The sequence below is a fragment of the Coregonus clupeaformis genome, chromosome 27 (genome assembly GCF_020615455.1).
Source record: "Coregonus clupeaformis isolate EN_2021a chromosome 27, ASM2061545v1, whole genome shotgun sequence".
Taxonomy (NCBI): domain Eukaryota; kingdom Metazoa; phylum Chordata; class Actinopteri; order Salmoniformes; family Salmonidae; genus Coregonus; species Coregonus clupeaformis.
The window spans coordinates 51,037,669-51,061,475 of NC_059218.1; the positions used below are offsets into that span (position 1 = coordinate 51,037,669).

General features: G+C 45.2%; 1 protein-coding gene across 3 annotated transcripts in view; it reads left to right on the plus strand.

The window, feature by feature from the left end:
• phka1a (phosphorylase kinase, alpha 1a (muscle)) overlaps positions 1-23,807 on the plus strand; it is a 58,403-nt gene that overhangs the window by 19,394 nt on the left and 15,202 nt on the right. For 2 of the 3 annotated variants that reach the window (XM_041868390.2, XM_041868391.2), the window contains exons 7-19: positions 2,769-2,867; positions 4,835-4,981; positions 5,097-5,150; positions 7,855-7,977; positions 8,257-8,352; positions 8,605-8,712; positions 8,866-8,944; positions 13,424-13,558; positions 13,856-13,965; positions 17,042-17,186; positions 17,382-17,460; positions 17,829-17,986; positions 21,377-21,444. In XM_041868390.2, the coding sequence (XP_041724324.1) occupies positions 2,769-2,867; positions 4,835-4,981; positions 5,097-5,150; positions 7,855-7,977; positions 8,257-8,352; positions 8,605-8,712; positions 8,866-8,944; positions 13,424-13,558; positions 13,856-13,965; positions 17,042-17,186; positions 17,382-17,460; positions 17,829-17,986; positions 21,377-21,444 (1,401 nt within the window). The remainder of the gene's footprint in view (positions 1-2,768; positions 2,868-4,834; positions 4,982-5,096; positions 5,151-7,854; positions 7,978-8,256; positions 8,353-8,604; positions 8,713-8,865; positions 8,945-13,423; positions 13,559-13,855; positions 13,966-17,041; positions 17,187-17,381; positions 17,461-17,828; positions 17,987-21,376; positions 21,445-23,807) is intronic. The other variant, XM_041868392.2, reaches the window with a different exon arrangement.

Here is a 23,807-nt window from a genome sequence, read left to right on the forward strand (position 1 = left end):
CATAATTCCTTGTGTCGTATTGTGGTCTGTATGGGAAAGCCTATAAAAATGATTGACACTGCCCTGAAAGCCTGCCACCAACAGACAACCTTTTATCAAGCTGTGATCGAAAGAGTGAAGCAACAAAAAACACGCACACACACACACACACACACACACACACACACACACACACACACACACACACACACACACACACATATTTTACACCCCTCTGCTCCCCCCCTCTCTCTATTTTACACCCCTCTGCTCCCCCCCTCTCTCTATTTTACACCCCTCTGCTCCCCTCTCTCTATTTTACACCCCTCTGCTCCCCCTCTCTATTTTACACCCCTCTGCTCCCCCTCTCTCTATTTTACACCCCTCTGCTCCCCCCCTCTCTCTATTTTACACCCCTCTGCTCCCCTCTCTCTATTTTACACCCCTCTGCTCCCCCTCTCTATTTTACACCCCTCTGCCCCCCCCCTCTCTATTTTACACCCATCTGCCCCCCCTCTCTATTTTACACCCATCTGCCCCCCTCTCTATTTTACACCCCTCTGCCCCCCCCTCTCTATTTTACACCCCTCTGCCCCCTCTCTCTATTTTACACCCCTCTGCCCCCCTCTCTATTTTACACCCCTCTGCCCCCCTCTCTATTTTACCCCCCTCTGCCCCCCCCCTCTCTATTTTACACCCCTCTGCCCCCCTCTCTCTATTTTACACCCCTCTGCCCCCCCTCTCTATTTTACCCCCTCTGCCCCCCCCTCTCTGTTTGTCTATGACTGTAGACCCTCATCCCTGTATCTATCCATCTTTAGCTCTCTCCCCTCCAACCCCCTTTTCACCCCTTCTTCCATGTCTGGTATGCTGCTGCAGTGAAAGTGACTCTCTTCTATGAAAGAGATTTAAGGCCGATCCTCTCTCGCGCGCGCACACACACACAAAGCAGCTGAGAACGCGTTCATGATGGACACAGGGCACACACACACACACACACACACACACACACACACACACACACACACACAGAAACGCACACAAAGCAGCTGAGAATGCGTTCATGGTGGACAGAGGGCACACACACACACACACCCACACACACACACACACACACACACACACACACAGAAACGCACACAAAGCAGCTGAGAATGCGTTCATGGTGGACAGAGGGCACACACACACACACACACACACACACACACACACAGAAACGCACACAAAGCAGCTGAGAATGCGTTCATGGTGGACACAGGGTGGGTTTCACACATTGCTTCCGTTAACACACACACATTTGTCTGTCATTGGTATGTCTTCCCCTGCTCAACCCTTTGATTGCGTTCGCTAGTATCGTGTTCTAAGTGTTGGTTACTGGAGTTTCCAAGAACCAGACATGGTTCACAGGAACAACGTAGTAAATAGATAAATACTAGTAACTGTTTCTATCTGATATTCCTAGAAATCAGCAGCGTAATGTACCATTTCTTGTTTCCATATCAGTGTAGGCGACATGTAGTTTTCCATTTTATTTAATTATTTTACACCAGCCCTCTGTCACCATCCTTCTGTTTTATGTTATATCTGATATCTCATTGTTATGACAGTCTTATGACCTGATGTAGCCCTTATGAAGGTGTTATGTAGCCCTTATGAAGGTGTTATGTAGTCCTTATTAAGATGTAGTAGGGTTGGGTACTATACTGTATATACCGTAATCCGGGGTATTTAGAAATACCCGCAATGTGATTTTCAATACCGTCAAATTCGTTAATAGTTTTTTTGTTGTTGGGATATTTGTACTTTTAAAATAAATACCTGCCGTCATCTTGTGCACTAGGTAAATAGATAAAGCAGATGGCTTTCTTCATTTCACCTGTTCGATTATTTTTCATAATGGAGCTTACCGGTAGTTCCCCAAAACAGTTGATTGAGCCTGTCACGTGTGTGCAAATGGGAGCTTCATAAGGTGATTCTCTCCTGCAGCGCAACTTAAGTGAGGTGATCAACTTACACTTGTATGAAATTCTCTACTAATGTTTGCCAGCTATACAGTATATCTCACATTAAGTTAACTATCCAAAATGTGCCAAATACATTTTCTCCAGCTGTGTATTTGGTTTTCTAATTTTGCTAGCCAAGACGCTAGCTTGCAAGATCAAGCTTCTTGAATCTTGGTAACAGCAGAGAATCTCCTCCTGGATCAAGGGCCTTTCTGTCTAATATGTGTTTTGTGCAAACTGTGAGTAGCCTTTTGAGATATTGCATAACTTTATGAGCAGGGTTGTCTGTCCTTGCAATTAGTTTATGTTCGCTTGCGCTCGTTAACATTTACCTAGCATCCGCTATGGGCATTCCTTAGTACCTGTTAGCATTTTTTTGCGCTTCCTTATGTGCACCACCCGTAATACTGTGTACCTCGGTATGGCAAAGGCACGGTATGAAGGTATGACAATCTGGACCAACTGTTATGTAGTCTTATTATAGTGTTATGTAGCCCTTGTGACAAGGTTATGTAGCTCTTATGAAGGTGTTATGAGCCCTTACAACAATGTTATGTAGCCCTTGTGACAGGGTTAAATAGCCCTTATGAAGTTATGTTATGTAGTCCTTATGAAGGTGTTATGTAGTCCTTATGAAGGTGTTATGTATTCCTTATTAAGGTGTTATGTAGTCCTTATGAAGGTGTTATGTAGTCCTTATGAAGGTGTTATGTAGTCCTTATGAAGGTGTTATGTAGTCCTTATGAAGGTGTTATGTAGTCCTTATGAAGGTGTTATGTCCCACAGGCAGCTCTGGAGGCCCTGGATGAACTGAACCTGTTTGGAGCCGGAGGAGGACCAGGGTCTGTGGTGCACGCTCTGGCTGACGACATACAGCACTGTCAGGTACACACACACACATACACACACACACACACACACATAGACATACACACACACATAGACATACACACACACACACACACACAAACACACATAGACATACACACACACGTAGACACACACACAAACACACACATAGACATACACATGTAGACACACACACACAGACATAAAGTGCCTTCGGAAAGTATTCAGACCCCTTGACTTTTTCCACATTTTGTTACGTTACAGCTTTATTCTAAAATTGATTAAATAAATAAAAATCCTCAGCAATCTACACACAATACCCCATAATGACAAAGCAAAAACAGGTTTTTAGAAATTTTAGCAAATGTATAAAAAACAAAAAAACAGATATCTTATTTACATAAGTATTCAGACCCTTTGCTATGAGACTCGAAATTGAGCTCAGGTGCATCCTGTTTCCATTGATCATCCTTGAGATGATTCTACAACTTGATTGGAGTCCACCTGTGGTAAATTCAATTGATTGGACATGATTTGGAAAGGCACACACCTGTCTATATAAGGTCCCACAGTTGACAGTGCATGTCAGAGCAAAAACCAAGCCATGAGGTCGAAGGAATTGTCCGTAGAGCTCCAAGACAGGATTGTGTCCAGGCACAGATCTGGGGAAGGGTACCAAAAAATATCTGCAGCATTAAAGGTCCCCAAGAACACAGTGGCCTCCATCATTCTTAAATGGAAGAAGTTTGGAACCACCAAGACTCTTCCTAGAGCTGGCTGCCTGGCCAAACTGAGCAATCAGGGGAGAAGGGCCTTGGTCAGGGAGGTGACCAAGAACCCGATGGTCACTCTGACAGAGCTCCAGAGTTCCTCTGTGGAGATGGGAGAACTTTCCAGAAGGACAACCATCTCTGCAGCACTCCACCAATTAGGCCTTTATGGTAGAGTGGCCAGACAGAAGCCACTCCTCAGTAAAAGGCACATGACAGCCCACTTGGAGTTTGCCAAAAGGCACCTAAAGACTCTCAGACCATGAGAAACAAGATTCTCTGGTCTGTTGAAACCAAGATTAAACTCTTTGGCCTGAATGCCAAGTGTCACGTCTGGAGGAAACCTGGCACCATCCCTACGGTGAAGCATGGTGGTGGCAGCATCATGCTGTGGAGGTGTTTTTCAGTGGCAGGGACTGGGAGACTAATCAGGATCAAGGCAAAGATGAACAGAGCAAAGTACAGAGAGATCCTTGATGAAAACCTGCTCCAGCGCGCTCAGGACCTCAGACTGGGGTGAAAGTTCACCTTCCAACAGGACAGCAACCCTAAGCACACAGCCAAGACAACGCAGGAGTGGCATTGGGACAAGTCTCTGAATGTCCTTGAGTGGCCCAGCCAGAGCCCGGACTTGAACCCGATCGAACATCTCGAACACACACATAGACACACACACACACACACACACACACACACACACACACAATTATACATTTCAATTAGTTTTGGGTTATCCTTTATCAGAGTTTTTTCTTCTCTCTCACCCCCCTCTCTCTGTCTCTCTGTCTCTCTGTTCTCTCTCACCCCCCTCTCTCTCTGTTCTCTCTCTCCCCTCTCTCTCTGTCTGTCTCTCTGTTCTCTCTCACCCCCCTCTCTCTGTCTCTCTGTTCTCTCTCACCCCCCTCTCTCTGTCTCTCTGTTCTCTCTCACCCCCTCTCTCTCTGTCTCTCTGTTCTCTCTCACCCCCCTCTCTCTCTGTCTCTCTGTTCTCTCTCACCCCCCTCTCTCTCTGTCTCTGTTCTCTCTCACCCCCCTCTCTCTCTGTCTCTCTGTTCTCTCTCACCCCTCTCTCTCTGTCTCTCTGTTCTCTCTCACCCCTTTCTCTCTGTTCTCTCTCACCCCTCTCTCTCTGTCTCTCTGTTCTCTCTCACCCCCCTCTCTCTGTTCTCTCTCACCCCCCTCTCTCTCTGTCTCTCTGTTCTCTCTCACCCCTCTCTCTCTGTCTCTCTTCAGTCCATCCTCAACTCCATGCTTCCCAGGGCGTCTATGTCTAAAGAGGTGGATGCAGGGGTGCTGTCCATTATCTCGTACCCGGCCTTCGCTGTAGAGGACATCTCTATTGTCAACATCACCAAGGAGAAGATCATATCCAAACTACAGGTCAGGACAGTGTTATGTCACCCTTATGACAGGGCTATGCAGTGTTATGTTGTGTTATGTAACCCTTATGGCAGGGAAAATGGCATATATTATATATTTCTTTCTCTTTTCTCAGGGTCGATATGGATGCTGTAGGTTTCTCAGGGATGGACACAAAACGCCTAAAGAGGTAAAAACATGCGCTCTCACTCTTTTTCTCTCTCTCTTATCGCTCTCTCCATTCTTCCCTCTCTCTCTCTCCCTCCCTCCCTCCCTCTCCCTCCCTCTCTCTATATGTTGATTTATATCTCACCACCCAGCCATAGTCACTTCTACATTTGATTAAATGCATCTGCAGTCATGGGAGGTGTTCAGACTAAGTGCTTTGATCAGAGGAACAGCAGCGATACATCCCAATCAGTCAGAATGAGAAAATTAAACATCTGTATCATCTTTCCATTCACTTATCCTTCCATTTCACCCCTCCTTCCATCTGTTACCAGATTATTTGCGTTGATGTGGTTTCCTTATTTGTGTGGCCGCCTATGGAAACCCTTCACATCGTGAATATTATTTTAATTTACATTTTTTTTATAGGTCTGAAAACTCCAAACTGTCCCAAATACAGGTCTTTTTAAATCACTGAGATATGTATTTATCAGAACCCGAGTTTTGAACTTTTAAAGTTGGCTTCAGCCAAAAAGTTCAAATGGAGAAAACACCATTCAAAGATTCCGTAACGTTTTTTTTCTAATTGCATTGAGGCATGAGAGAAAAACCCCAATCAGCTCGATTGTTTAAAAAGAGATTCCATTCAGAATATTACGTAGCAGCCTACCTGTTGGCTCTTGGTCGTTGTAGCCTAGCCTTCTCCTTTCACTTCTAATTCCATCGTTTTAACTCCATCTTCCATTGATTACATATTTTCCCCACACGGAGGCGCTATGACTGTAGCCTGTTGCTGCATTGATGACTTATGATTGGCCAACAACAAGCTACACGCGCCAATCGGGAAAAGCAAAGAGCAGCATCATAAATTATACCATTTCTCTCTCTCTCTCTCTACTACAGCAGTCGCGTTCAGATCTGTATGGTTCCTTCCTGACAAGTCAGTTAAAATTAGGCTACACGTAGCTGAGACCCGTGACAATCATATCATATCAGATCCGACCCAGACCCGTGACATTATTTCGAATTCTGGATTCGGACCCGCTCGGGTCCCGGATCGGGTCTCGGGTATTCGGTACAGGTGGATCCGTGAAGACTTCTACCTTGGATCCAGCGCTCTCCACCAGATCCAGACCCAGAGCCTGGCCATTCCCTTCACCCTGAGGGGAAACATCATGTTTCAGTGCTTTATCAGTCTTTTTTATTTGGGTCCACAATAAAGGAAATTGTCATGGAGACCCAAATGTTTAAAAACACACACACACTCACACTCACACACACACACACTCACACACACACTCACACACAAAGAAGGCTCTCTCTTCTTCTTCAAACCGCTGTGTCTATTATCTCTCTCTCAATGAATGAACATTAAATTGTTAGCTAGCTAACTTGTTTTGCGGGATACAGGGATGGAAAAATAGTCAGTGAAACATTTAGGCTAGCGTTAGCTATAGCGGCGTGTCTTCAAATTTTCCTTCAATAGTACTGTCACTCCAACAACACTGGCTATAGCCTACCTTTAAACAAATCCAGTGTAAATGCAGGTAGTGAAGGCCTGAGTTTATAAAGTATTATGTACTTTAGCCAGCTAGCTTAACATACCTTGCTTGCTCCTTGTTGAATATGCTCTCTCGTCTCTCCATCCATGATGAGATGACAGACGATCGTTGGGACCACTTAAAATGATCCTTGATTACCAGTATTTCAGAGCATACTGGCAGCTTTGCTCTAAGTATTGACGTCTAACTAGCCAAGTCAAACAACAAGCAACATATCGCTATTTATCTGAGAAGTCAGCAGTCAGCTCCAGTGATGATAGAAAACGGGAAGACTGTGCTACTATTAGGAGCCCAATCCCAATTCGCACACCCCTTCAAAGATTTAAAAGCAGTGGATTGATGTAACTGTATTGGTAGACAATTCATCTACACCTATCTAATGTTTTTACATCTTTGAGGGAAGATGGCCACGGCTAGCCAAAATGACATAGCTAACGAATGACAGCAAAGATGCCTCTCACTTCCAACAACTTAAGGATAGGAAATAAATTGCTTTGCTACCTAAAATAAAAAATGATTCTGAACTGTTGAAATTACTGCAATGATGTTAATATATTTGGATCACTTTTCATGTCATTTTGACCAGCTAATGGGCCCACCCACTGATCAAACAACATCGGAAGAAAGTGTGAACCTCTTATGAACGTTAGCGTCCTTAAATAATCATACAATATGTTTACATTACAATAAAGTAAAGGGTTTAAAGTATCCAAAACAACCAAAATCTAAATTGCCACAAAAACTGATTTTCGTAGCGTTTTAGATTTTTCCCAACAATGAGTCGGTGCGACATCCGACAGGTTCTCAGAGGTCGTCTCACATTTTCTCAGAAACAATGTCATTCTAGAACTATACTTTGTTGTTTTATTGCCCTCCCTCCCGTTCATCCATCCATCCATCTATCTCCTATTGTTCTCTCTCCATGATTCTGTGGTTCTGTTCCCTCCCATTCATTCATCCATCCATCTATCTCCTATTGTTCTCTCTCCATGATTCTGTGGTTCTGTTCCCTCCCATTCATTCATCCATCCATCTATCTCCTATTGTTCTCTCTCCATGATTCTGTGGTTCTGTTCCCTCCCATTCATTCATCCATCCATCTATCTCCTATTGTTCTCTCTCCATAATTCTGTGGTTCTGTTCCCTCCCTCCCTCCCGTCCCAGGACCCTAACCGTCTATACTATGAGTCTGCTGAGCTGAAGCTCTTTGAGAACATAGAGTGTGAATGGCCCCTGTTCTGGACCTACCTCATACTGGACGGCGTCTTCACCAACAGCCCAGAACAGGTGGCTATATAGCAGGTTAAATAATAATAATAATAATAATAAATAGGGGTGTGCTTATATAGTCCTGTTTTACTGTATGTACAAGTGGGTAACCTGTAAGTGTGAAATGGAAATGTGTTTTTTGCCTTGCTTAAGGGCAGAACGACACATTTTTACCTTGTCTGCTCGGGGATTCGATCCAGCAACCGCCAGGCTACCTGAGCAGGTTATGACCTCTCATAGGAGTTAATATAGAAGCTATATGCCTTCATAGCAGTGTCCTTACTTGTCACCCTCCAGGTCCAGGAGTACAGGGATGCTCTGGAGGGGATTCTGATCAAACAGAAGGATGGGATCTGTCTACTGCCAGAGCTCTACAGCGTTCCACCTGATAGGGTAAGACTGGAAAACCAGGGTGTAGTGGTGCCTTAATGGAACTCCAGAATCTTCCAACCAGGATGTAGTGGTGGCTTAATGGAACTCCGGAATCTTCCAACCAGGATTTCTGGAAAACCTGGGAATTTAGCAAGCCTAATCACACATGTGAACCAATTTTAGTTTTTTTACAGGTGGCTGAGGAGTATGCGAACCCCCCCACTCTGTGGAGAGAGTTGGGGTGCGTTCTAACTGTGTGTCTGTAACCAACAGGTGGCTGAGGAGTATGCGAACCCCCACTCTGTGGAGAGGGTCCCTCTGGGGAAGCTCCCTCTAAAGTGGGGTCAGTCCCTCTACGTCCTAGGAAGTCTACTGGCAGAGGTGCGAGGTCACGCACTACACTAGCTAGTGGACACTATACTACACACACTACAATAGCTGGTGACTAACTGCCACTTGGTTATAAAGTCCTCCTCTCCTCTCCTCTCTCCGGTATTGTATGGTAAAGCTTTGCCCTCTCTCTGTGTTCTACAGGGTTTCCTGGCCCCTGGAGAGATAGATCCTCTCAACCGACGTTTCTCCACCATCCCCAAGCCAGACGTGGTGGTGCAGGGTGAGATTTGAAGGCTACACACTGAATATATGTCTACGTTTGATAAAAGCATCTGCTAAAGGACCATATTTAAAGGCCGGTTTATACTTGGTCTAACGACATGTCTGTAGACAATTAGAATCCGACAAGTGTCTCTGGTCAAAACAACATTTCATTTATACTCCGGTGGAATGTCTGCAGATTGTCGCTGCGACTGTCGGTTTCCTTGTCGCACAGACATGAAAAAAGTGAATGTCTCTTCGACTGTCGCAATGTCCGTTGTCGTGGTTACTTGGCTGCTACATCAACAAGACCAAATCCATTTGTGATGAGACAGTGCAGGAGTTCTAAAGTTCTCTGATAGAATGACCTACTTTAATTTCTTCACACTCACAACCGTAAGCTATTTTCTGTAAACTCGCCATCATTACCTTGTAAATAATGATGTTGTGGGTTCATTTCCCTGTAATAATGAATAGAATTAGCTGAAGTTATACTCTTGGTCATTATTTGAACTGGCTAGCCAGCTAGATAGCTAACAAGCTAAAAACAAACCAAAACATTGTTTAGAAAGTTGTTTCTAGTTTACATTTACTGAATTTATTTTTAAACGGATGGGTTTATCGGTGTTAAAATAGAGCAAGTATGCTATTTGGAGCACCGGGTTGCTGATGTCATGTAGAGACTGTCTGGAGCACCGGGCTGCTGAGGTCATGTAGAGACTGTCTGGAGCACCGGGCTGCTGATGTCATGTAGAGACTGTCTGGAGCACCGGGCTGCTGATGTCATGTAGAGACTGTCTGGAGCACCGGGCTGCTGATGTCATGTAGAGACTGTCTGGAGCACCGGGCTGCTGATGTCATGTAGAGACTGTCTGGAGCACCGGGCTGCTGATGTCATGTAGAGACTGTCTGGAGCACCGGGCTGCTGATGTCATGTAGAGACTGTCTGGAGCACCGGGCTGCTGATGTCATGTAGAGACTGTCTGGAGCACCGGGCTGCTGATGTCATGTAGAGACTGTCTGGAGCACCGGGCTGCTGATGTCATGTAGAGACTGTCTGGAGCACCGGGCTGCTGATGTCGTGTAGAGACTGTCTGGAGCACCGGGCTGCTGATGTCATGTAGAGACTGTCTGGAGCACCGGGCTGCTGATGTCATGTAGAGACTGTCTGGAGCACCGGGCTGCTGATGTCATGTAGAGACTGTCTGGAGCACCGGGCTGCTGATGTCATGTAGAGACTGTCTGGAGCACCGGGCTGCTGATGTCATGTAGAGACTGTCTGGAGCACCGGGCTGCTGATGTCATGTAGAGACTGTCTGGAGCACCGGGCTGCTGATGTCATGTAGAGACTGTCTGGAGCACCGGGCTGCTGATGTCATGTAGAGACTGTCTGGAGCACCGGGCTGCTGATGTCATGTAGAGACTGTCTGGAGCACCGGGCTGCTGATGTCATGTAGAGACTGTCTGGAGCACCGGGCTGCTGATGTCATGTAGAGACTGTCTGGAGCACCGGGCTGCTGATGTCATGTAGAGACTGTCTGGAGCACCGGGCTGCTGATGTCATGTAGAGACTGTCTGGAGCACCGGGCTGCTGATGTCATGTAGAGACTGTCTGGAGCACCGGGCTGCTGGTGTCATGTAGAGACTGTCTGGAGCACCGGGCTGCTGGTGTCATGTAGAGACTGTGGTTTTGTGTTGATACTTTTTCATAACGACAAGGACAAGTTTGATGTCGGACGACAATAGAATTTTCATGATGTCGCTATGGCAACTGTCTACAGACATGTCGATAGACCAACTGTAAACCAGCCTTAATACATAATGTATATGTAACTATTAAATATATACAGTGAGGGAAAAAAGTATTTGAACCCCTGCTGATTTTGTACGTTTGCCCACTGACAAAGACATGATCAGTCTATAATTTTTATGGTAGGTTTATTTGAACAGTGAGAGACAGAATAACAACAAATAAATCCAGAAAAACGCATGTCAAAAATGTTATAAATTGATTTGCATTTTAATGAGGGAAATAAGTATTTGACCCCTCTGCAAAACATGACTTAGTACTTGGTGGCAAAACCCTTGTTGGCAATCACAGAGGTCAGACGTTTCTTGTAGTTGGCCACCAGGTTTGCACACATCTCAGGAGGGATTTTGTCCCACTCCTCTTTGCAGATCTTCTCCAAGTCATTAAGGTTTCGAGCCTGACGTTTGGCAACTCGAACCTTCAGCTCCCTCCACAGATTTTCTATGGGATTAAGGTCTGGAGACTGGCTAGGCCACTCCAGGACCTTAATGTGCTTCTTCTTGAGCCACTCCTTTGTTGCCTTGGCCGTGTGTTTTTGGGTCATTGTCATGCTGGAATACCCATCCACGACCCATTTCCAATGCCCTGGCTGAGGGAAGTAGGTTCTCACCCAAGATTTGACGGTACATGGCCCCGTCCATCGTCCCTTTGATGCGGTGAAGTTGTCATGTCCCCTTAGCAGAAAAACACCCCCAAAGCATAATGTTTCCACCTCCCTGTTTGATGGTGTTCTTGGGGTCATAGGCAGCATTCCTCCTCCTCCTCCAAAAACGGCGAGTTGAGTTGATGCCAAAGAGCTCGATTTTGGCCTCATCTGACCACAACACTTTCACCCAGTTCTCCTCTGAATCATTCAGATGTTGATTGGCAAACTTCAGACGGCCTGTATATGTGCTTTCTTGAGCAGGGGGACCTTGCGGGCGCTGCAGGATTTCAGTCCTTCACGGCGTAGTGTGTTACCAATTGTTTTCTTGGTGACTATGGTCCCAGCTGCCTTGAGATCATTGACAAGATCCTCCCGTGTAGTTCTGGGCCGATTCCTCACCGTTCTCATGATCATTGCAACTCCACGAGGTGAGATCTTGCATGGAGCCCCAGGCCGAGGGAGATTGACAGGTGTTTTGTGTTTCTTCCATTTGCGAATAATCGCACCAACTGTTGTCTCCTTCTCACCAAGCTGCTTGGCGATGGTCTTGTAGCCCATTCCAGCCTTGTGTAGGTCTACAATCTTGTACCTGAAATCCTTGGAGAGCTCTTTGGTCTTGGCCATGGTGGAGAGTTTGGAATCTGATTGATTGATTGCTTCTGTGGACAGGTGTCTTTTATACAGGTAACAAACTGAGATTAGGAGCACTCCCTTTAAGAGTGTGCTCCTAATCTCAGCTCGTTACCTGTATAAAAGACACCTGGGAGCCAGAAATCTTTCTGATTGAAAGAGGGTCAAATACTTATTTCCCTCATTAAAATGCAAATTAATTTATAACAATTTTGACATGCGGTTTTCTGGATTTCTTTGTTGTTATTCTGTCTCTCACTGTTCAAATAAACCTACCATTAAAATTATAGACTGATCATTTCTTTGTCAGTGGGCAAACGTACAAAATCAGCAGGGGATCAAATACTTTTTTCCCTCACTGTATATAGCCAGACGCACCAATGTGTTGGAGGAAACACCGCCCAACTGACGACCGAAGTCAGCTTGCAGGCGCTCTGCCCGCCGCAACGAGTCGCTAGAGGGCGATGAGCCATGTAAAGCCACCCCGGCCAAACCCTCCCCTAACCCGGACGACGCTGGGCCAATTGTGTGCCGCCCTATGGGACTCCCGGTCACGGCTGCTTGTGACATAGCCTGGGATTTTTTGTCATTATGGGGTATTGTGTGTAGATTGATGAGGGGGGAAAACAATTTAATCCATTTTAGAATAAGGCTGTAACGTAACAAAATGTGGAAAAAGTCAAGGGTCAAAATAGCTCCCCATCCAACCTGACAGAGCTTGAGAAGATCTGCAGAGAAAAATGGGAGAAACTCCCCAAATACATTGTTAGTGATCCAATTGACATTTTAGTCATTTAGCAGACGCTCTTATCCAGAGCGACTTACAATTAGTGAGTGCATACATTTTTCATACTGGCCCCCCGTGTGCCAAGCTTGTAGCGTCATACCCAAGAAGACTCGAGGCTGAAATCGCTGCCAAAGGTGCTTCAACAAAGTACTGAGTACAGGGTCTGAATGCTTATGTAAATGCGATATTTTATTTTTTTAGCAAACATTTCTAGAAACCTGTTTTTGCTTTGTCATTATGGGGTATTGTGTGTAGATTGATGAGGGGAAAAAACAATTTCATCCATTTTAGAATAAGGCTGTAACGTAACAAAATGTGGAAAAAGTCAAGTAACGCTACAAGCTTGGCACACCTGTATTTGAGGAGTTTCTCCCGTTCCTCTCTGCAGATCCTCTTAAACTCTGTCAGCTGCAGGATCTCTTTGTACTTTGCTCCGTTCATCTTTCCCTGGATCCTGACTATATTAAGCATTTTTTAAGTTAAGGTTTACATCCCACATGCAACAATCACCTCATGACAGAACCCCACCCCCAACAGTCAAACACATTTTACAGAAAAAATGACATATTTCTAGCTATTTTAATAATGAAATAAGTCAGTCTTTTTTAAAATTCTATTCCTGTAGTGTCTATCCTGGCAGAGAATGAGGAGATCCAGGAGTTGTTGATGAAGAACGGGATAGAGGTGGAGACAGTATCTGACATACACCCCATCCGCGTCCAACCTGCTAGAGTCCTCAGCCACATTTACGCACGACTTGGTAAACAAAGAGAGGGAAGGGGGGAAGGAAGGAGGGAAGGAAGGAGGGAAAGATGGGATAGAGGTGGAGACAGTAGCTGACACTGTACACCCCATCCACGTCCTGCTAGAGTTCTCAGCCACATTTACTCTGTCAACAATCTTTCACTACCATACAAAAGAAAATGACCTTACAAAAACTGGTGCTATTGGAAGCCACTTCTACACCGGGCGGTGAGGGCCAGTTTCCTGTACTCTAAACCTATATTAGAAAGCATGCTGACTGTCTGAACCCTCCACTCTTCCTCTTTTCTCCCAGGACGTAACCAGAGACTAGGGCTGACTGGTCGACCCTACAGGAGGATTGGATGTCTAGGAACTTCTAAGTTCTATGTCATCCGCAACACCATCTTTGCCTTCACACCACAGGTAGATACAGTACAGGACAGTACAGTACAATTTTCTGTGTGTGTGTGTGTGTGCTTGTTTTCCTACCTCATCAGGACCCCAATGTCCTAACGTTTCACCTGAATGTCCTGACAAGGTAGGAAAACTATAACTGTTTTGAAAAGTCAGGATGTTTTTCAGGTCCTGAATTTGTTCAAATGCTATTTTAAGGTTAGGGTTAAGGATAGTGTTTTGGGGGTTATGGTTAAAGTTAGGGTTAAGGATTAGGGTTAGGGGTTATGTTTAGTGTTAGGGAAAATAGGATTCTTAATGGTCAAAAAATTTTACTCTCCAAAATGTCCAGAAATTTCACGAAAATAAAGCTGTGTGTGTGTGTGTGATGTCTATGGTGTGTGTAGGCACCTGAGCTGAGCCATAAGGGAAACTGGACATCAGTTGGGGGAGGGGCAATGTTTGCTTTTTGTCCCCTCCGCCCCACTTTTGATCTGAAATCACCATCACTTTTTTTTGCAAATTAAAAGTGTTAGAGCTAGTAATTTATCAATATGTATCTTTAAAATTGACGTAGTCAGCAAAGCTACCAAAATATTTTATTTTAAGACCTACCTATAGCTTGTAGCCTACCTATAGAATGCAGCCTACCTACAGGATAGCATGTAGCCTACCTACAGGATAGCATGTAGCCTACCTACAGGATAGCATGTAGCCTACCTACAGGATAGCATGTAGCCTACCTACAGGATAGCATGTAGCCTACCTACAGGATAGCATGTAGCCTACCTACAGGATAGCATGTAGCCTACCTACAGGATAGCATGTAGCCTACCTACAGGATAGCATGTAGCCTACCTACAGGATAGCATGTAGCTTACCTACAGGATAGCATGTAGCCTACCTACAGGATAGCATGTAGCTTACCTACAGGATAGCATGTAGCTTACCTACAGGATAGCATGTAGCCTACCTACAGGATAGCATGTAGCCTACTACAGGATAGCATGTAGCCTACCTACAGCCAAATTAGTTATGTGTTCCGGCTGTAGCTTAGGCTATTTTTATTCTGGTAAAACACCATTTTCAACAGCGCATTTTGATAAAAATAACCTAGAAAATTACTTAGGTTTTCATTCAACCTACAGTGGGGAGAACAAGTATTTGATCACCTACCAACCAGTAAGAATTCCGGCTCTCACAGACCTGTTAGTTTTTCTTTAAGAAGCCCTCCTGTTCTCCACTCATTACCTGTATTAACTGCACCTGTTTGAACTCGTTACCTGTATAAAAGACACCTGTCCACACACTCAATCAAACAGACTCCAACCTCTCCACAATGGCCAAGACCAGAGAGCTGTGTAAGGACATCAGAGATACAATTGTAGACCTGCACAAGGCTGGGATGGGCTACAGGACAATAGGCAAGCAGCTTGGTGAGAAGGCAACAACTGTTGGCGCAATTATTTGAAAATGGAAGAAGTTCAAGATGACGGTCAATCACTCTCGGTCTGGGGCTCCATGCAAGATCTCACCTCGTTGGGGCATCAATGATCATGAGGAAGGTGAGGGATCAGCCCAGAACTACATGGCAGGACCTGGTCAATGACCTGAAGAGAGCTGGGACCACAGTCTCAAAGAAAACCATTAGTAACACACTATGCCGTCATGGATTAAAATCCTGCAGCGCACGCAAGGTCCCCCTGCTCAAGCCAGCGCATGTCCAGGCCCGTCTGAAGTTTGCCAATGACCATCTGGATGATCCAGAGGAGGAATGGGAGAAGGTCATGTGGTCTGATGAGACAAAAATTGAGCTTTTTGGTCTAAACTCCACTCGCCGTGTTTGGAGGAAGAAGAAGGATGAGTACAACCCCAAGAACACCATCCCAACAGTGAAGCATGGAGGTGGAAACATCATTCTTTGGGGATGCTTTTCTGCAAAGGGGACAGGACGACTGCACCGTATTGAGGGGAGGATGGATGGGGCCATGTATCGCGAGATCTTGGCCAACAACCTCCTTCCCTCAGTAAGAGCATTGAAGATGGGTCGTGGCTGGGTCTTCCAGCATGACAATGACCCGAAATACAGAGCCAGGGTAACTAAGGAGTGGCTCCGTAAGAAGCATCTCAAGGTCCTGGAGTGGCCTAGCCAGTCTCCAGACCTGAACCCAATAGAAAATCTTTGGAGGGAGCTGAAAGTCCGTATTGCCCAGCTACAGCCCCGAAACCTGAAGGATCTGGAGAAGGTCTGTATGGAGGAGTGGGCCAAAATCCCTGCTGCAGTGTGTGCAAACCTGGTCAAGACCTACAGGAAACGTATGATCTCTGTAATTGCAAACAAAGGTTTCTGTACCAAATATCAAGTTCTGCTTGTTGTCATGCAATAAAAAGCAAATTAATTACTTAAAAATCATACAATGTGATTTTCTGGATTTTTGTTTTAGATTCCGTCTCTCACAGTTGAAGTGTACCTATGATAAAAATTACAGACCTCTACATGCTTTGTAAGTAGGAAAACCTGCAAAATCGTCAGTGTATCAAATACTTGTTCTCCCCACTGTATTAAGCCTAATATTTCACAAGCCATTTTACAAACATTTTGTATGCTGAAGGTGACGCACAGATGTGCCAGATCAGAAATAGGCCTACCTCTCGTAGGTCAGCGCGCGAAGATGCGCAGTTTGACTCGGCTACTGATACTGCCTGGGGTTGTTCGCCATGCAAAATGATTTGTAAATCAATGACTGTCAACACAATTACATTCATAGTTCGACACTGAAGGAGAGGACACCGTTGTCACAAAAGATGAGGTATTTTCAGAAGGTAGAAAGTAATTTTAAGCAAAAAAAATTTTTTGAACCAGCGATTCGTAATGTTTGAATTGATTTTCTGACCGATGCAGGGTTACATTCGGGGTCCTGCAGACCGATGCACATCGGGGAACGCTGAGTATCCTTACATCCCTATAGACTTTCTAGGATCATTTCATCGTTCAAATGCTCTTTTATTTGGACATGGCTTTATACAGTAGCTACTGTATGTCCCAGGAAGAGAAGGAGAATTACTAGTCTTTTTATTTATTCTCTCTCTCCCTCCCTCCCTCCAGTTCATAGATCACCAGCAGTTCTACTTGGCGTTGGACAACCAGATGATTGTTGATATGCTTCGTACAGACCTGTCCTACCTTTCCTCTCGATGGAGGATGACTGGAAGACCCACTGTCACCTTCCCCATCTCTCAGACCATGCTCAGTGAGTCACACACCGGGGAGTGTGTGTTTGTGTGTGTGGGGGGGCGGGAGTGCGGGAGTGTGTGTGTGTGTGTGTGTGTGTGTGTGGGGAGGCGGGAGTGTGTGTGTGTGGGGAGGCGGGAGTGTGTGTGTGTGTGGGGAGGCAGGAGTGTGTGTGTGTGTGTGTGTGTTAGCTCATTGTCCCTGTATGTTTCAGCTGAAGACCACTCTGACCTGGACCCTGCGGTTCTGGCCACTCTGAAGAAGCTACAGGATGGATACTATGGAGGAGCAAGGTGAGGCCTCATTTATTTATTCATTTATTTATTCATTCATTCATTCATTCATTCATTCATTCATCTGTCCATCTGTGACTGTCGGTTTGTTTGTTTTTGTTCCTTCCTTAATTTATTTGTTTATTCATTCATTTACCCCCCAGTCTGTCTGTTTTTTTTCTTTGATTGTTTGTTCTTTTGATCATTCATGCATTTATCCATTCATAAATGTTTTCTGAAATCACTCATTCAGGCATTCATGCACCCACACACCCACACTCACTCACTCACTCACTCACTCACTTAGTACCTCAATCCTTCCCTCACTCAGTCATCCATCCACCCGTCCATCCATTCATTTGTTCATTCATTCCTTTCTCTCGCTCCAGGATCCAGACGGGGAAGCTCTCTGAGTTCCTGACCACTTCCTGTTTCGCCAAACTCAGCTTCCTGGATGCCAGTAAACACATGGGCGGCATGGGCCGTGACGAAGATGATGATGACGACTATGGATGCTTTGCTGAGCATGGCTTGACCTTCAATGGTGGTAAGAAAGGGAGGGGAGGAAGGAGGAAGGGGAGGGACAGAGGAAGGGGAGGGACAGAGGAAGGGGAGGGACAGAGGGAGGGAATGAAGGGGAGGGACAGAGGGAGGGGGAGGGACAGGGGGAGGGGACGAAGGGGAGGGACAGAGGGAGCGGATGGAGGGGAGGGACAGAGGAGGGGAGGGACAGAGGAGGGGAGGGACAGAGGGGAGGTAGGGGAGGGACAGAGGAGGGGAGGGACAGAGGGAGCGGATGGAGGGGAGGGACAGAGGAGGGGAGGGACAGAGGAGGGGAGGGACAGAGGGAGCGGATGGAGAGGAGGGGGAGGGACAGAGGAGGGGAGGGACAGAGGAGGGGAGGTAGAGGAGGGGAGGTAGGGGAGGGACAGAGGAGGGGAGGGACAGAGGGGAGGTAGGGGAGGGACAGAGGAGGGGAGGGACAGAGGGAGCGGGGGGGAGGGACAGAGGGAGCGGATGGAGGGGAGGGACAGAGGAGGGGAGGGACAGAGGAGGGGAGGGACAGAGGAGGGGGAGGGACAGAGGGAGGGGAGGAAGGGGAGGGAGCGGATGGAGGGGAGGGACAGAGGGAGCGGATGGAGGGGAGGGACAGAGGGGAGGAAGGGGAGGGACAGAGGAGGGGAGGGACAGAGGGGAGGAAGGGGAGGGACAGAGAAGGGGAGGGACAGAGAAGGGGAGGGACAGAGGAGGGGAGGGACAGAGGGGAGGAGGGACAGGGGAGGGACAGAGGGAGGGGAGGAAGGGGGCTAGTGATGTCACCAGGGTATATGAAAGAAAATGTTTATTCACGGTCAGTTTAAAAACCTTTTTTATTTTACTTGATTACAAAATGCTCTCTTTTACTGTGACAATATAGCAGAGGTGGGACCAAATCATTATTATTCGAGTCACAAGGTTCGAGTCTCAAATCGAGTCCCAAGTAGAACGGGTCGAGTCTCGAGTAGAACGGGTCGAGTCCCAAGTAGAACGGGTCGAGTCCCAAGTAGAACGGGTCGAGTCTCGAGTCAAGTCCAAGTCGTGCATTCTAAGAGCGAGTCAAGTCTCAAGTCAAGTAAAAAAATATACATACATACATACAACGACTTTTTTAACTACAAATCTTTTGTCTATTTATTGAGGAACCAGACTGACCTTTTCATTATTTTGTCTACTCTCGTTGTAAAATGGGGACCTTGTAGCAGTCGTAAGGGCATGAAGCCAGCAGAAGGCAAGGCAGGTGGACGTGCTCAGACCGTAGATTTATTTACAGGTCTTGGTGATCCAGTGGTGAAAGCGCCATATCATACCAAATATACACGGGCAATAGCCCAAAGAAATAGCCTCTGTATCAGGCTTAACCTGTCATATCTGAACGGACACAGGTAGAAGGCAAGACCGCACAGCCTCCCCTTGAGAAACCAAATGGAATCTGTCTAACAGGACCTCAACAGGTACATATAGGCACTTGGCCCCTCCCAGGACCAAACAATTACAACCAATAAACTGGTTCTACAATGTAAAAGGCAATTTCCACATCCATTGTTCCATTCACCTTAATCAGACTTAATGATTATTAATGATGTTTCATCACCATTCGTACATGGGAACAATCATGTTCTCTTATTCAACATCCTGACTCCAAAGCCTGGAGCGCATGCCACGTAGCCCCTTTCTATGCGAACTGAGGCTTCCTGTTAGGCACAACAGAAATGACAGAGACGTAGGACACAGACGCACGGAAATCCGACATAACCCGGGAAATATGAACAAAGGAAACCATACATTGAATTAAATAAACTGAATTTCTACCTTTATGAGTCTTGCGAACGTTCATGTGCACAATACATATTGGGTAATTTTGACATACCAAAAGACCATTAGGCCTATGCTAGTAATTGTTGATTGATGAACAAATAATTTTTGGAGCTGCATATTTATTTATTATGTCGATGATTGGTTGGGCTGAGGGCTTGATGATTGGTTGGGCTGAGGGCTTGATGATTGGTTGGGCTGAGGGCTTGATGATTGGTTGGGCTGAGGGCTTGATGATTGGTTGGGCTGAGGGCTTGAATGATTGGTTTAGTTGACAAGTTGAATCAGGTGTGCTATCTCTAATAGATCAAATACATGGAACGGTTGTGGCCTCTATCGAACTCTATGGGTTTTCCTAACTCAATGTCAGGGGTGTCAAACTCATTCCATTGAGGGCAGCGTGTCTGCTGGTTTTGTTATATCCATTCAATTTGTGTCAAATTACGATCTAGACAACCAGGTTAGGGGAGTTCCTAACTAATCAGTGACCCGCAGACACTCTGCCCTCCGTGGAATGAGTTTGACACCTGGGCTCTATAGCTTCAACCCTGTATCCCAGGCAAATTCCAATCTGGACCTCGAAGGCAGTTCCACTGATGATTTGTATTATTTCCCTAATGAGGGACTGATTCAGACCGTGGACACCACGTAGTACAGAACCAGCAGTACTCTGGACCTCCAGGCTCAGTTTTGAATATCCCCCTATATCCTATTTCCCCTTCCTGTGACATTATCTTTTAACCTCTGACCTTTGACCTCTGACCCTTCATTACCTAACGATTGACCTCTGAATGACGTTACCATCATCGCAAGATAACCTCCTGACCTGGTTGTTTTGATGGGTGACACAACCAACTGATTTTGTGTTGGATTAACAAAAGCAAGCCTGTGAATGATTTAGGTGTGAATTGTGTTTGTTTTTTGTTCAGTAGTTGAGCAAGTGACTGACCACCATGTTTTAGTGAATTATTTGAGAGAATATTTGTCATAGAATTTACGGTCAAAATGCTGTCTTTGTAATTGAACTACCTGTAGCTGTTATCTGCATTCAGACTAAACACTTAAATCCAAAATGAAGGATGGCTGGAATGTTTTTAGACTGAGATCAAGGCATTTTAATGCAACTCTCATGGGGTCAATTTCAAAACAGAAACCTAACAAATGCCACAATGAACATTTTCACAGCGGTTTTACATGTTTGGTGAGTGAGAACAGTTGTGTAATAGTTGTGTGGTATGTGTAGAAAGAAATTGGTTCTGATCAGGGATTAATACAATTAATTAAGATTATGGTGTTCTCGAGAATATCATATTTCTCTCTCTCGCTCTCTCTCTCTCTCTCTCTCGCTCTCACTCTCGCTCTCTCTCTCTCTCTCTCTCTCTCTCTCTCTCTCTCTCTCTCTCTCTCTCTCTCTCTCTCTCTCTCTCTCTCTCTCTCTCTCTCTCTCTCTCTCTCTCTCTCTCTCTCTCTCTCTCTCTCTCTCTCTCTCTCTCTCTCTCTCTCTCTCTCTCTCTCCTTCTACTCCCCTTCATCTCTCCCCTCTTTTCTCCCCCTCTCTCTTCCAAACCTCCCTCCCTCTCTCTAGAGGCTGATGACCTAGCCCAGTACCTGGACCAGTTGTTGACCACAGCGAACCCCAGCAGAGGGTTAAAGGTCAGGGTTATTTATTAATTAATAAATTAAAATCTTTTTTTTTTTTTACATAATTTTTTTCACATGAAGCATTAAACATATATACAGTTGAAGTCGGAAGTTTTCATACACCTTAGCCAAATACATTTAAACTCAGGTTTTCACAATTCCTGACATTTAATCCTAGTAAAAATTCCCTGTCTTAGGTCAGTTAGGATCACCACTGTATTTTAAGAATGTGAAATGATTTATTTCAGCTTTTATTACTTTCATCACATTCCCAGTGGGTCAGAAGTTTACATACACTCAATTAGTATTTGGTAGCATTGCCTTTAAATTGTTTAACTTGGGTCAAACATTTCGGGTAGCCTTCCACAAGCTTCCCACAATAAGGTGGGTGAATTTTGGCCCATTCCTCCTGACAGAGCTGGTGTAACTGAGTCAGGTTTGTAGGCCTCCTTGCTCGCACACACTTTTTCAGTTCTGCCCACAAATTTTCTATAGGATTGAGGTCAGGGCTTTGTGATGGCCACTCCAATACCTTGACTTTGTTGTCCTTTAGCCATTTTGCCACAACTTTGGAAGTATGCTTGGGGTCATTGTCCATTTGGAAGACCCATTTGCGACCCAGCTTTAACTTCCTGACTGATGTCTTGAGATGTTGCTTCAATATATCCACATAGTTTTCCTTCTTCATGATGCCATCTATTTTGTGAAGTGCATCAATCACTCCTGCAGGAAAGCACCCCCACAGCATGATGCTGCCACCCCCGTGCTTCACGTTGGGATGGTATTCTTCGGCTTGCAAGCAACCCCCTTTTTCCTCCAAACATAACGATGGTCTTTATGGCCAAACAGTTCTATTTTTGTTTCATCAGACCAGAGGACATTTCTCCAAAAAGTACGATCTTTGTCCCCATGTGCAGTTGCAAACCGTAGTCAGGCTTTTTTATGGCGGTTTTGGAGCAGTGGCTTCTTCCTTGCTGAGCAGCTTTTCAGGTTATGTCGATATAGGACTTGTTTTACTGTGGTTATAGATACTTTTGTACCTGTTTCCTCCAGAATCTTCACAAGGTCCTTTGCTGTTGTTCTGGGATTGATTTGCACAAAGTACGTTCATCTCTAGGAGACAGAATGCATCTCCATCCTGAGCGGTATGACGGCTGCGTGGTCCCATGGTGTTTATACTTGCGTACTATTGTTTGTACAGATGAACGTGGTACCTTCAGGTGTTTGGAAATTGCTCCCAAGGATGAACCAGACTTGTGGAGTCTACAAATTATTTTCTGAGATCTTGGCTGATTTTCTTTTGATTTTCCCATGATGTCAAGCAAAGAGGCACTGAGTTTGAAGGTAGGCCTTGAAATACATCCACAGGTACACCTCCAATTGACTCAAATGATGTCAATTAGCCTATCAGAAGCTTCTAAAGCCATGACATTTTCTGGAATTTTCCAAGCTGTTTAAAGGCACAGTCAACTTAGTGTATGTAAACTTCTGACCCACTGCAATTGTGATACAGTGAATTATAAGTGAAATAATCTGTTGCCAAAACTATAGTTTGTTAACAAGAAATTTGTGGAGTAGTTGAAAAACGAGTTTTAATGACTCCAACCTAAGTGTATGTAAACTTCCGACTTCAACTGTATCTTCCTTGTATATACACTACCAGTCAAAAGTTTGGACATATATTTGAGATTCTTCAAATAGCCACCCTTGCCTGGATGACAGCTTTGCATACTCTTGGCATTCTCTCAACCAGCTTCATGAGGTAGTCACCTGAAATGAATTTCAATAACAGGTGTGCCTTCTTAAAAGTTAATTTGTGGAATTTCTTTCCTTAATGCGTTTGAGCCAATCAGTTGTGTTGTGACAAGGTGGGGGGGTATACAGAAGATAGCCCTATTTGGTAAAAGACCAAGTCCATATTATGGCAAGAACAGCTCAAATAAGCAAAGAGAAACGACAGTCCATCATTACTTTAATACATGAAGGTCAGTCAATACGGACAATTTCAAGAACTTTTAAAGTTTCTTTAAAGTGCAGTCGCAAAAACCATCAAGCGCTATGATAAAACTGGCTCTCATGAGGACCGCCACAGGAATGGAAGACCCAGTTATAAATTCATTAGAGTTACCAGCCTCAGAAATTGCAGCCCAATAAATGCTTCACAGAGTTCAAGTCACAGACACATCTCAACATCAACTGTTCAGAGGGGACTGTGTGAATCAGGCCTTCATGGTTGAATTGCTGCAAAGAAACCACTACTAAAGGACACCAATAAGAAGAAGAGACCTGCTTGGGCCAAGAAACACGAGCAATGGACATTAGACTGGTGGAAATTTGTCCTTTAGTCTGGAGTCCAAATTTGAGATTTTTGGTTC